At 36.7% G+C, this 15,561-nt stretch overlaps 1 protein-coding gene across 1 annotated transcript; it reads right to left on the reverse strand.

Moving 5' to 3' along the window:
• Positions 1 to 7,455: 7,455 nt before the first annotated feature.
• Positions 7,456 to 13,130, reverse strand: LOC121375889 (membrane-associated progesterone receptor component 1-like). Its single transcript, XM_041503575.1, has 3 exons — positions 12,821 to 13,130; positions 12,419 to 12,574; positions 7,456 to 10,779 (listed from the first exon to the last, which is right to left on the reverse strand). The coding sequence occupies exons 1-3, from the start codon at positions 13,128 to 13,130 to the stop codon at positions 10,661 to 10,663; spliced, it is 585 nt and encodes a 194-aa protein (XP_041359509.1). The 3' UTR covers positions 7,456 to 10,660.
• Positions 13,131 to 15,561: the final 2,431 nt, after the last annotated feature.

The raw sequence follows: 15,561 nt of genomic DNA on the forward strand, positions 1-15,561 counted from the left end.
ATCAGGTGTGTCTTATTTGCATATTACATCTTGCATCACAGTGAACAGAACACAATACTTCTCTGTGTCTCGTCATTAGGGTCTCCACGAGTACTCGGGACACGGGCTGAGTCTAGCAAGATTCGAGTCCGTTCACAGGACTCCATGTACCCGTGCATAGAAAGAGCACACTCATTTAATTATATTTTTACATCATTTTACCATAGGCTTGCCGTTGGTTACATGCAATAAAATGGCTTGATTTTGCATCCATGTTCAGTGCTGGAATTAAGATGCATAATGTTATTTGTTATAATATCTCATCATCTAGTGTAAGTGTCTGGTATTCTGGTCTGAGTCGAGTTTGATCCTCGAGTACTCGGGAGTCCCAATATTTGTTACAATATCTCATTATCATCTAGTGTAAGTGTCTGGTATTCTGGTCGGGGTTGAGTTTGATCCTCGAGTACTCTGGAGTCCCAATATTTGTTACAATATCTCATTATCATCTAGTGTAAGTGTCTGGTATTCTGGTCGGGATCGAGTTTGATCCTCGAGTACTCGGGAGTCCCAATATTTGTTACAATATCTCATTATCATCTAGTGTAAGTGTCTGGTATTCTGGTCAGGGTCGAGTTTGATCCTCGAGTACTCGGGAGTCCCAATATTTTGGACTCGTGGAGGCCCTACTCATCATCAGTATTTTTAAATATCTTTTTAAGCAAATCTAGGCTATTAAGTGGTATTTTATGAAAAAGTAGGATGAAAATAAACCCATTAGCTATTTGATGTACAAACTCGGTTAATTTTTAATTTTTTAAAGCTCTCAATTTATAATTTGTTTACAAACCAACAAGACCTGTACACGTTTTAATAAGATTTAGTTGAACGGGAGTCGCATTAAAACTACATTTGTGCCAGTTGTGATGACATTATATTACTGATGAAGGTAACTTTAGAACTGTGATTGACTAAATATTGAATTAAAATGTTACTTTAGAAGTGTTATAGGATAAATAGAAGTTGTGTCTTGTCTTTTTAATATTTTAAATATCACTCATCTAGTTAATCAGTATTTGCCTTGATAAAGCTGTAAAAAATAATATCTCTTGATAGTTTTCATATTAAAAAATACCCATAACAAATCCTCTATATTATGGCACTGTCCGTATTTATCAGTTAAAAAACCCAAATGGTATCTTCTTCTATATACCGGTAGTATGATGCCAAGTTTGACCATTCATCCTTGAGAAGTACTGGTCAAACAAAGCACTGGAAGGAAAGAAATCTTTGTGCATCAGTTAATTTCTATACAGTTTGTGGCATGACCACTGGACATAAATTGTTAGTACATCATGTACCAATCTTTTATCTATTCACAGTTCTTTCTAGCAAACAAGTCATGATGCGATCGATCACGGTCTATGGACTTTGAATATTCCAACCCATGGTCAACCCATGCACAACAATTGGTGAATCAAAAAGAAGAAATGTTTTATTTAACGACACACTCAACACATTTTATTTACGGTTATATGGCGTCAGACATATGGTTAAGGACCACACAGATTTTGAGAGGAACTTCATGGGCTACTATTTCCGATTAGCAGCAAGGGATCTTTTATTTGCACTTCCCACAGGCAGGATAGCACAAACCATGGCCTTTGTTGAACCAGTTATGGATCACTGGTCGGTGCAAGTGGTTTACACCTACCCATTGAGCCTTGCGGAGCACTCACTCAGGGTTTGGAGTTGGTATCTGGATTAAAAGTCCCATGTCTCGACTGGGATCCGAACTCGACGCCACCGAGGCCGGTGAATCAAAGTCTATGGTCTATACATTTACTATGCTGTCTGTGGGAAAGTGAATTTAGAAGAAGCTTTTCAGAAAAGACAAGTCTCTATGGCATTGGTGGTTTTCTTTTCCTGAACAAGTGTAGAAATATAACCATACGTTACAACATAACAGTTGAGTTGACCAACTTCATTTTGACAGTTGACAGTCTGAGCCTAGCATTAGTATGATAGTGCTGCTCAGGCAAATACTCACAGATCTACAACCCAGCCCAAAACTGCCAGGAACTGTGTGATACAACAGTCAATTAATTCAGTGGAAACTTGTTTTGTTGTACCAGTGACTGTACTTAATAAATTTGAGGCAATGGTAAACACTTCCAAAATAGTGATTTATACCGGACATCACTTGAAGCCTGCAACAGAATTATTTCAACAAGTTCCTATACACCATATAAGTGGGTGGGGGAGGAGGGAGCAAACCCTTGAAGATTATACACTGCTACTTCCCATGTCAAAGGTACCTTAATATATAGCTTTCACGCCCACCCCTCAGATACTGACATTTCCGACAACTATGCAACCCTTCTTTAGAACCATAACTGAAATACAAAGAAGAAAAATACATTTTAAAAGCAATTTATTTAATTTTTTGCATATAACAATTGATTTTTTTTACAAACACTGCTGTTTTTACAGCTTTACAAGTATTGCTACATTTATATACATGAATAATTTGATTTATGTGTAGTCTATTTTCTGACAAACAAAATGCAGCTGTTTTGTAAATGATTATGAATTATGATTGAAGTGTATAATTGAAATAAAGAGTAGGAAGCTCAAAACCACTTTTTTTTTTCTTTTTTTTACAGCATATGTTAATGTTAACAAAGAAACAAATATACAGCAAAACATAAATATTCACATTAAAATCTTAATTGAAAATTTACCCAACTGTGATGCAAACCTGATGCTAGCAACTGACAGTAATGTATTTGGATGGAATACAAAGAAGAAAGTTGGGAATCATAAATTACAATGTCATGTTTAGCACATTCCTCAGAATTACGGGCCAAACCATTTGGGTTAGGTCCAAAAGGATCCTGTCGGTTTGGATTAGTAGTTTGGTAAATAGTCTTTGCCAGTTTAGTCAATTTTTTCATTAAAAATATAAAATGGTAAATTTGGCAGTGAATTTAATAAAACTTAATGAATAATAGATAAAGCAGAAGAATGCACTTGAAAATGTGGATTCATATAAAATAATTTACCTGTACTTGTTCTTTTGGGACTTGCAACTTACGTTTCACATATCCACACTTCTTCATACATTCTCCACTATGTAATGTTATCACAAGTTGTACATGTAGTCCATTTCAGATTCGACATGATATTTTATCAAAAAGATAATTTTAATGCCAGTTTATCTTTCAAATTCTAATCCATTTCTTAGGAATTTTTTGAAACCATACTAAAGCAAAAACTAGTTGGGTATAATTTTTATTAAGACTTTTGTAACTGCACACGTAGAATGATCAGTTACATGAACATGTCAAATATCATCCTCACGGACAAACTCTGTAGTTTAGGGGTCAGAACACGGGACTTCACGGGACTTCACCTCAAGAACGTGGTTCAAATCCTGCCTAAGGCTTGCTCACACTTCCATTCATTTTTCTCATCTGTTATACTATAATTCTGATAGTTTTAATATGCACTAAAAATAGTTTCTTGTTTTCAGTTTCAATTGTCCCATCAGTTGTACATACACCGTGACACAATGGCATCATCATATGTAACTTGTTTTATCACCTCTCCTGATCCTGCATCCACCTGGTTCTTTACATGCTGTTAAAGAAACTGGGCTCCATAATTCTCATCAGTATAACATAGAACCAAAAAAAAAGAAAGAAAAATAATCGTTTTAATTTTTTAGTCTCATATACATGTAAATAGGACAACACTGACAGTGAGAAATATGACAAAGTGTGAGCTCAACTGTGAGAATAATTCTGCAAATTTTGGCAGTGAAAAAAGCTATAGCATTTTACAACTTTGTACTTGTATTTAAATATACATACATTTGTATACATATACATATACTAATGTAATACCAGTCAATTAGTCATTGAGCCATTTTATTGTTCACTGGACTTTTTTGTTGTCTTTTTCTAGTACAATGATCATTATCAGGGCCAAATTGGCCAATTGTTATTGTTTTATGCAAAATGGCTACATTTTGTATTTGGCTAATAAAGTCTCCCTTAAATTAACCACATTTTAATGATTTTCAAGGAAATCTATAAATCTGAAAATTGGCTAAACCAAAATTCATTCCAGTGTGAGCCCTGCATTAGTTTACTAACTAAAGAGCACACATAGTGAAGATTGTTTGGTTGCCATAGTTCTGGTAAACATTGCTGCCTCAATTAACTTTACAATGATACCCTCATATTACCGGGAATGTCTGTTACCGAAGATTTTAACAAAATCTGCAAGAAACTGCAGAATTAGACTAGTGCTTTAATACTGAACAGTCGGGTGTCATTGTTTTTTTTTGTAAACATTCTGCTTATGTAATGGTAAAAAATAAGTAAATTAAACATCTGATTTTAATCAAGATTGTATCTGCAATAGTATATACATTTCAGCAAGAATGCATTTCTCACCCACACCTAGTACACGTAGTAATCTCAAGACAGTACTATTTAAGCTATGCTTAAAAACCACTTAAACGGTGCAGTCATTCAACTAACAATTTTAACTGAAAGAGAGTCTGTACATACAACGAAAAATCAAAGAAATAAACAATTTGTAGGAAAGAATACACTTAAATGGAGGTGAAGAGAAAACCCCATCTAAAACTACACAACCATTAGTCCAGGTAATTGTTCAAGGCAGTCCGATTCACACTATTCCTCTATTCCTTGTGAGCCAGTGCTCCACAACTGGTGTAACAAAGGCAGTGGTATGTACTGTCCTGTCTGTGGGATGGTGCATATACAAGATCCCTTGCTGCTAATCGAAAAGAGCAGCTCATGCAGTGGCGACAGTGGGGTTCCCCTGTCAATATCTGTGTGGTCCTTAACCATATGTCTGACGCCATATAACCGTAAATAAAATGAGTTGAGTGCGTAGTTAAATAAAACATTTTCTTCCTTCTTCCTTCTATTCCTTGTGAGGCTAACGGTATAATAAAAACTTCCTACAGTGGAATCTGCCTACACTTGTAGGTGTGTGGAAAGGGAGGTTTAAGGGTATTTATCCTGTAACCACTGTTTCTATTAACAGATTACGATCACGGATAAAGCAGTCATATACATATACATATACTAGCAGATTATGACTTGTCCCGTCACATGCATAGCTACATTACAAAATTGCTCATTTGACCTCTAGGTCATCGTACAATGTACCTAAAATAACAAAAATAGCTATTCCCCTTAATTTTTATGATCTGCAGAATAAAAAGAATAACGAGTTAATGACATAGGATATTGGCTTTATCCTGTTCACGCCAAATGAGAAATTCTGCTTGGCAAGCCTTGCAGAATTTCCAATTCTCACCTTCACAGGATAAAGCCAACATCCTACATCATTAACTCCATGTTGTTATTCTCTATATACATCAACAGCACAATAAAAACTGGACGTACACATCAGTGCATTAACTTGTGATGTCTCCACTCTCAGTAACACAATGTGGCTTACTCGTGACCAACTGTCATACATTACATAACCTTCGTTATTAAAGTTCATGTTTGAGCATATTGACTTACTACTCATCAGTTACTGGATATCAATCATAAGGTAATTCTGACGTATAGTCCTGTGAGATTAAAGTTCATGTTTGAGCATATTGACTTACTACTCATCAGTTACTGGATATCAATCATAAGGTAATTCTGACGTATAGTCCTGTGAGGAAACCTGTTAATTGGTTTTTTCCAAGGGATGTTTATATGCACTTTCCCCACAGATAGGACAGCATATATCAGTCATGGAAAAAAATTTAGTCCATGTAGTGGATTCGATCCTGTGACCCAAACACCTCAGACAAGCATTCTACCAACTGAGCTAGATTCCCCCCCCCCCCCCCCCCCCATCTTATTATAAATTAAAGAACATAACCTTTCTCTACATGGATGACTGTTAGTTTTATTACATGAATATTTTCTAATAAGACATTAGTAACCTGTAAGCTATTTTAAAAGCATGCACACATGCATGCCCAGCTACATGTAATTTAGATATACAGATGATGAAACATGAATAACACACAAACCGAATTGATTGCCAGTTTTCCTTAATCATGGATACATACAAAGACTAAACAAGATGACATGAAATATATATACACATTCATGTGATGATTAAAAATATAATCTTGTGATTTTGTTTCAATCATGAAAGATATTGAAATACTTTTGCTACGTTTGTCTAAACACAAGTCTACAAAAACTATATACATATTAACATGTTGTTAACAATTCTAGTCATTTGCCGATATACTTTGCATTACTATAGAGCAATGAATATCATCAAGTAAAAGAATTGGCACCATATTAATATTAATTCATGTACATACAATAGGATTAAGGTTTTTGTTTCAATGGATATGCCTGCACACTGATTTGTAGGTATAACTGTCAACTATCTGTGTACTGGTATCTTGTCCATGGCTTTCCTCTCAAATGGTTACCATTTTAAGCAGATTACAAGTAATGCAATGTTCTTAAATCTTCTCTCTCTTTTTTTGTAATTTCCTCCCATAAAGAGTTTTTGCACTGGGCATGTGTTCAGTGCGTCATTAAATAAAACATTTCCTTCCTTCCTTCTACCATTTGGTCACACTCGAAGCTTAGCTGAGCACAACCCTGTTTTCAATTTCTAAATTTTTACCATCACTCAAACAAAGAGATAAACAAAAATTAAAAATACTTGAAAATTACTGGGTTGGATACTTTGGTTTTCAAATACATATTCCTATATTAATAATAAAAATAATAATAAATGTTTATAAAGAATTGTTAGACCATATAAATACAAAATCATTAAAAAGCACCATGTTGAAAATGATGAACCGGTGTAGTATAAATCAAAATTGCACACTAGATGCTGAACACCCTATTTAACTAGATTTCACATTTCTCTATCAGTGGCACAGTGAGAGATTCAGAACCATAGATGCAAACATCAGTTCATCTTCCACTCATCCACCCCAGCTCCTGCTCTTGAGCATGTAATTTATAACCTAATTTGGCATCTCCACATACCATCCATCATAATACTCTATCAGAGCAAACTGAAATCGGAGTGAAAATTTGGGGCACCTCCTTGAAAAAACTAAAGAAATATTTGGTCACTATGCCACTGGCTATACAGCAGATGGAAAAAATAAAGAAAAAGAGTAAAGTTTGTTTTATTTAATGACGCCACTAGAGCACATTGATTTTTTTTATCTTATCATCGGCTATTGGACGTCAAAGATATGGTCATTCTGACACTGTTTTTTTTTTTTAGAGGAAACCCGCTGTCGCCACATATGCTACTCTTTTACGATAGGAAGCAAGGGATTTTTTATTTGCACTTCCCACAGGCAGGATAGCACAAACCATGGCCTTTGTTGAACCAGTTATGGATCACTGGTCGGTGCAAGTGGATTACACCTACCCATTGAGCCTTGCACTCACTCAGGGTTTGGAGTCGGTATCTGGATTAAAAATCCCATGCCTCGACTGGGATCCGAACCCAGTACCTACCAGCCTGTAGACCGATGGCCTAACCACAACGCCACCGAGACCGGTATGGAAAACAAAGAATTCCTCAGACTAGGAATCTGATGTTAAACTAAAATTGTTTTGTCATAACCTGACATCACATTTCAGCAATGCGTCAACAGGAAGACCTAAGCATGGACAAACATTATGTCTGGAGGATGGGGGAAGAAGAGATTTAGCATGATTTTTTTTTTTAAAGTCAGGTTATAGCAAATGTTTTTGTCACTGGTTTCATCTTTGTAATCAAGCTCTTCCAGCTACTCAGAACTAGAACACAACCGATGGGCTACTTCGTGAAATCAACATTAATTTGGTCATAGTTAACATCTAGATTTTGCTGTAGATTTCTTCTTTTTAAAAAAAGCAAGAGAAAAAACCCAAACACTGATTAAATACACACTGTTATTATAATTATATTTGGATTTAAGCTGTATCAGGAAACAGCCTGATATTTGAGACATTTAATCTCCTTGAATAGTTTAACAAATCTGACCTACATGTAACTGCCACCTGAAACTGAATTCCTGAAGAGTTCCACGATAACTGCTCTTTCAATAACTTATCTGGACTAAAGTTAATATTCATGAAATATTTACACTGACAAATGTTTCACCAGAAAATCCCTTTAAGTCTGGTAATGCCCAAAACAACAACAAAAGTTCTTTTATCTAAAAGCCGTATATGGTCATGTTAGACCTTCATATCATATACATCATACATACATACATCATACATACCATACATCATACATACATCCATCATACATACATACATACAGCATACATCATACATACATACATACATCCATCAGTTCTCTGTGGTTCTATGTTCAAATGTGGAACATCCCTAGAATCCAAACAGGCTCTACGAACATGTACAGCCTTGGTTATCTACAGAAATACACGTAATACTGAGACCAACTTGTACCAGGTCTTATATCAGTAATTCATTGCTGTTCTTTCTAATACTACTTGAAAAAAAAAAAATCAGGTTTGATCCAGAATAGGATTTGAAGTCCCATAGGACCATTTTATATGTAGGTCTCATCTTTGTCTCATCCAGAACGCTGTTGCCAGTGATCTTAAAATGTGTGAAGATAATAAGAGACCAAAAGCTGTACATAAACAGCACAGGGCCTAAGCACAATTACTAAATTACACCAGACTGAATAATTGTTTTAGTTTTAACACTTAACATTATTTGCAATACACACTGGGACAAAAAGGAGACCCGTATATGAATTAGCCCCATATGCAGTCTGGCATCTACGTAATCAACTAATACATAAAGAAAACACTTTAAAAGGACTGCCAGCATTGATCTTTGGTGGCTTGGTGGTTTGAACATTAAGTTTAAGACTGGCAAGGATTGGGCATGTCTCAGTTACTCATTCCCACCCACCGCGAGTACAGCTCAGTCACTCATGATTCCTACCCACAGCGTGTGCACAGCTCAATGTGAAGTGCTATAAACTGGCAGTTCCAATACAGAGTAGGAATCCTCTATCTTGGTCAATATCAGCTCTCGTATGTAAACAACACACATAACAGCGAGTCAAGCCGGCATACATTCAGGCCTGTCATAACTTCTTCTGGGATCGGTCTTCTACAGAGATACACTAATGAATATGCTAATGGAAGATTCATAATCATCACATATGTTACGGCTACTATTATACACTTTTAAAATGTTATATATTGTTTTGTGTATTATTGGTGAGTAGATTCACACATACTAAAATCAATTTTCATAATTAAAAGACCTTCATTTTGATGACCACGTACATTTAACCAATGACAGGATAAGAGGAGTGTAACGTCTGTATCTTTCCATGATAACTGAATTTCTTATACACCTGTAGAGAGAATACCATGCAATTTTTTGTATCACATGGAAATATCCAATCTATGTGTGATAATAATTTAACCTGAAACTGACTGTTCTGTGACTCTAATGTTAACTACCCAGTACCGTACTGTACTAAAAAACCAAATTGGTATAAAATTGGATACAAGTTTTTTTGGAGGATATGTAAGAAATAGAATACTACATTCTTGACCATTACATACATATTGAAACAACTCTTTGTAAGACAGATGGTATGCAATGACCACTCATGTAGTACTCTCTAAATAAACAACGACAATAAATTAATATGAAGTCTAAGATCTCCTCGGTAAAATGTTCTCTTTTTATCACTTTTAACCAAACCTGCTAAAGGCGGTTAGTAAGTAAGTGTCTGGAATTCCATCTGTCTCTTGTCTCTTTTATATCGGGGTGAACAAATCAATGAATAAATGAATGAATGAAACAAAGTAGAAAAATGTTGCGCTTCTATGGTGTTAAATTATATGTAAATAGTGAACCTTTTGAGACAATCAGCAAAACATACATAAACTAGAATGGCAAAGCCATTGTTAAACTAAATAAAATTCTGAAAATGTATTGCAAAAGATTTCCAACATACACAAGAAGGATGTCTTTAAACAAAGTGGACAAAGCGGAAGTGGAAATGTGGTCAAATATGAACTGTATCCAAACTTCAACCAACAGGGTCGGCTGGCTGGCTGGAAATCGTCATTATATTAACTCTCAGTATGTGTTGCATTTGAATCCCCCCAAAAAGGTAATATTGAAAAAAAAACCCAATAAAATATTTGTAGAAAAATAGCAAGTCATAGTGATTTTCATCAATCTATACAAAAAATGTACACGTTACAAATCACCATCCAAGTCGGAACAATTCATGTTAAAAGTTGTCTTTTAACCTAAAATTGGCAAAATGTCTGTCAAGAAGCCAATAAACAATATCTACATGCAGATGTCATAGAATTTACCCAATATCCAAATGGCAAGTTGACCACACCAACAAAAATTAGTGGATGACATCATCAGTTCATGAAAATTCACCTTTCCCTATTTGATTGGGATACATTTGCGCTAAATTTCATCTCCAAACAAATATATGCAGCTTACATGTAGATCCATTTATGCATAGCATATACTCTTTACCGCTCACTATCCGAAACCGCTTAACAAATGCCAGCTCGCTATATATACACACATGTTCCCACTCATACACAGGTACAGTACATTCACCAACAGATTCAGTCATTCTTCTTTTCCTTTTTATCTTTTTTCTCTTCGTGCTGTTCATCTTCGGTGTCTGAGTATTCTGTCGGGAGTTCTCCAGGCTTCAACAGCTTACCAATATAGTCATATTTCTCTGCAATGTCAAAATCAAATGCAGAAATAATCACTGGTCGATTTTTCACATCTTGGACATTTTATTTTTATATAAATATTTTAATAATTTAAGTAACAACTCTACGTATCTGTATCTATGTACTTGCTATGAGGCAGACATGATATTTGCTACGAGGAAAACATACCTGTAAACTGCACCGAGTTAAAATTGACGAACCTGTAAATTGCATTAAGTTAAAACTGATGTATTTGGAAATTGCACCAAAATAAAACTGATGTACCTGTAAACAGCACTGAATTAAAACTGACATACCTGTAAACTGCACTTTGTTAAAGCTGATATATCTGTAAACAGCACTGAATTAAAACTGATATACCTGTAAACAGTACTGAATTAATAGAGACATACCTGTAAACAGTACTGAATTAAAACTGATATACCTGTAAACTGCAATGAATTAAAACTGATATACCTGTAAACAGTACTGAATTAAAACTGACATACCTGTAAACAGTACTGAATTAAAACTGATATACCTGTAAACAGTACTGAATTAAAACTGGCATACCTGTAAACAGCACTGAAATAAAACTGACATACCTGTAAACAGCACTGAAATAAAACTGACATACCTGTAAACAGCACTGAATTAAAACTGACATACCTGTAAACAGCACTGAATTAAAACTGAGATACCTGTAAACAGCACTGAAATAAAACTGACATACCTGTAAACAGCACTGAATTAAAACTGATATACCTGTAAACAGTACTGAATTAAAACTGATACACCTGTAAACAGCACTGAATTAAAACTGTTGTACATGTAGACTTCAATGAATTAAAACTAGCTGAGTGAAATTATTGTACAGGTCTATAAACATGACTGAATTAAAACTGTCATACCAGTAAACTGCACCGAATTAAAACTGTCGTACCTGTAAACTGCACCAAGTTAAAACTGACATACCTGTAAACTGCACCGAATTAAAACTGACTTACCTGTAAACAGCACTGAATTAAAACTGATATACCTGTAAACAGCACTGAAATAAAACTGACATACCTGTAAACAGCACTGAATTAAAACTGATATACCTGTAAACAGTACTGAATTAAAACTGATACACCTGTAAACAGCACTGAATTAAAACTGTTGTACATGTAGACTTCAATGAATTAAAACTAGCTGAGTGAAATTATTGTACAGGTCTATAAACATGACTGAATTAAAACTGTCATACCAGTAAACTGCACCGAATTAAAACTGTCGTACCTGTAAACTGCACCAAGTTAAAACTGACATACCTGTAAACTGCACCGAATTAAAACTGACGTGCCAGTAAACTGCACCGAATTAAAACTGACTTACCTGTAAACTGCACCGAATTAAAACTGACGTACCTGTAAACTGCACCGAATTAAAACTGACATACCTGTAAACTGCACCGAGTTAAAACTGACGTACCAGTAAACTGCACCGAGTTAAAACTGACGTACCAGTAAACTGCACTGAGTTAAAACTGACGTACTAGTAAACTGCACTGAGTTAAAACTGACATACCAGTAAACTGCAATGAGTTAAAACTGATATATCAGTAAACTGCACCGAGTTAAAACTGACGTACCAGTAAACTGCGAGTTAAAACTGACTTACCTGTAAACTGCATCTCCCACTCACGCACACTCTCCATCTGCATCGAGTTGAGGTCACTGAGGTCATCATATTCGTCTCGGAGAGCCTCCTCACCCAGAGAAAACGTTGCTAAAGCACGGGACGCATCTCTTCCAGCAAACAAACCATATGGTCCTCCTACAAGCACAACAAAACATTGATCAACAGTCCTATTAGCAGGAATAATCATGTTTTTTTATGAACTCTAAAATTACACGTTTTTCATTCGTTAAAGTGTCAGTATGTGTTGGTGGTCCGGGTATGCATTTTTTCAAAACATAAGGCTCTGGTTTGAGTTGACCCTACCTTTAAGACTTACTAGTAAGTGGTTATCTAGGCTGCTTTAAAGATTGAAACCGATCTGTCATATATATGTAACTATACCTGGCCCGTAGAATCGTTTTCCTCTAGTGACATCAAACACCTTGTTATTCACAGCGATCAAAATGCGGCCTTCTTTCGCTTTCCCGTCGTATTCCCGCAGCTGCTCAATTGTAAAATCTTGCTTTTTCAACGGCGCTAATTCTGGTTCCTTCGGTGCCGGAGGTCCAGAATTTCGCCTGCCAGAAAATATCTTGTAGACGAGAAATGAACAAATCCCGAGAAGAACCAAATTCACGGGATTACCGAAAAGTTCTGATACAAAACGTGACATGGATCCACTTTCAATGTCCGAACTCCCACCAGCGGCCATTTTTTGTTTAGAAAATGACGTGTGTTTCAGAGGTGAAGGTCGCTCAGAGCAAATATGAGTTCAATGACAGCGAGTGACGCTGACGTTCGCGAACTCCTCGACTGGTCCTCGATGTGGTCATTTGGTTTAACGTGAAGCGCATACACCAGTCTAGCGAACGCTTTTCTGCTCAGTCTACTGGAACACAGTGTCTGTCGTTGCACACCTGTGGCAGTGCAACATACACAAATGATAGGTAATAATATGTGTGGACAAAATCGAACACCAAAATCGAACACCAAAACATATTACATATTTATTGTATACTAATAAAGTAGATGAATAATGTTTAGTCCAAACGGATGAAATTAGAATCAGCTTCGACATAAATAGGGCCTACAACAATAACCAGGGAGACCAGCATTTCGAGTGAGAGGGTTAGACTAGGTATTTACCGGGGACTTTTGGATATGATATTGATTGAAAAAAACTTTGTATGGGACAGGCACATGCCTCCCCAGAAAATGTGAAATTTTTGAAAGCCTAAAACTCGTTTTCCTGGCATCTGGAACTTAAAAAATGATTTTCAAAAAGAACTATTTTCAACTATTTTGTAGACTTTTTTTTCTCAAGATAATGAAATTCTAGCAAAAAAACAGGAGTTAAGGGTATTGACCCGAGGTATATGTTAAAAGATACGTGAACCTCAGAACTATTATCAATTCCTTTAATAATGAATATATTTATGAAAAACGAAACATATAAAAATTATATCATTACAAATCACTGCCAACACATGCAGCCCATGTTAAGAGTAGGCCTAGGCTACAGGTCTAGTCCTCAAACGTTTTCAGCAAAAGGTATTGCATAAGGTATTGCATCCCATTTCATTTCTGTCTCTGATGCGTCATATCATCAAAATGGCATCTACATGTTGACCATAAAACATTTTGAAATACTTGGAAATTACATTCAAGAAAGTATGCACCATTTTCTAATTGGCGGGACACTTGCAAATTCGATAGCACCAAAGCCAACCCTCGCCCGCTACCGACCCTAGTCGGGCTGCTTGTGCTCCATTGCACATGCCAGCGCGGGTGACCACCTCTCCCACCCACCCCAAGCCTTTACCTGTGCTGGACGGAGGAGCCGGGGAATTTCGACACCTGCGCCCATGACAGCCGTGTGCTACAACAACTTGTTCTGGATGTGCACGTTAAAACCTATGACCTAACTGAACTAATAGTATTACTTTCTGTTGTTATAACCTTTATTTTTAACTTTGGTTGATAAATCAATGGAAGGTGAACTGCTGTCATTGTCATGTAATTATCAAATGCTACGAGGTTATCAATATAGCAGAAAGTAGGCCTACAATTAAAAAAATTTGCTACATGATTGTAGGTTCCTTTTTTATTATTATGTTTTTTGTACCAGATTAGTTGGAAATTCTTAATCATGTACACTGCAGTTTTGGTAAGGGGATTGCTAAATGATGAAGACAAGCAAACATTGTTTTATGGGAAAGTTGCAAAAGTTACAGTCAAGTATTTGTGCAATATCAAAGAGAGAGAGAGAGAGAGAGAGAGAGAGAGAGAGAGAGAGAGAGAGAGAGAGAGAGAGAGAGAGAGAGAGAGAGAGGTGGACCTCGGCTTTTGCAGGAGGTTTCGAATGAACATGTCATGTCATGTCATAGGGTTTTAAGTGCACATTCAGAGCAAGCTGTTGTAGCGCACGCCTGTCGTGGGCGCAAGAGCCGGCCTTGGCCGGCTCTTCCGTCCATGACAGGAAAGGTGGGGGAGGGGAAGGAGGGACCGCCTGCACTGGCAGGTGCAAGGGAGCACCAGCAGCCCGATTGAATCGGTAGCAGGCGGGTGGGGGTGGTGGTGGTGCTATGGAATTTGAATGGAGCCGTTAATGCCAAAGAGAAAGTGGTGCGCAATTTTGTTGTGGAAATTTTGGCGCAATTTTGAACGGTCGATCGAAAGGTAAATGGCCGAGCTAATATAGGTTTTGATGTTAGTGAATCGAGAGTAGCTCGTTAATTTTAGACCTTTACGATGCTGTGGTGTCTCCCTAGGTTGCCCATCGGGTCCTTATAAAGGGCCTGACCGCTTCTGGTCGAGGCATCACCAAGTACCAAGTTATTACCAGCAGCAAGTATTGGGGGTTTGGGTGGGGGAGGCCGATATTCTTTTGTTCAGCTTCCCCCGGGTGCATTGCAATTGTGTACTCGGAACGGTATTCTTTTGTCCGGTTCCTTATTAGAGCACGTGCTGATCATTAGTCAATGCATCCTGTGTACTGTTGCAGTGAGCGTGTAGTCTGTATGTAAATCCTAGTTTGGTGTTAAGGTTGTACTTATTGTCTTACGTCCCTACTCTAGTGAATTCAACGGTCATCATGACCACCCATCCCCCTCCGTCTTTGTATAGCAATGAACACAAATGAC

The sequence above is a fragment of the Gigantopelta aegis genome, chromosome 6 (genome assembly GCF_016097555.1).
Source record: "Gigantopelta aegis isolate Gae_Host chromosome 6, Gae_host_genome, whole genome shotgun sequence".
Classification (NCBI taxonomy): Eukaryota; Metazoa; Mollusca; class Gastropoda; order Neomphalida; family Peltospiridae; genus Gigantopelta; species Gigantopelta aegis.

Coding starts and splice junctions, on each gene's coding strand:
- LOC121375889 (XM_041503575.1), bottom strand. CDS start 13,130: ATGGCCGCTGGTGGGAGTTCGGACATTGAAAGTGGATCCATGTCACGT. Junction 12,575..12,820: donor AAAACGATTCTACGGGCCAG/GTATAGTTACAT, acceptor TTGTGCTTGTAG/GAGGACCATATGGTTTGTTT. Junction 10,780..12,418: donor GTGGGAGATGCAGTTTACAG/GTAAGTCAGTTT, acceptor TTGACATTGCAG/AGAAATATGACTATATTGGT.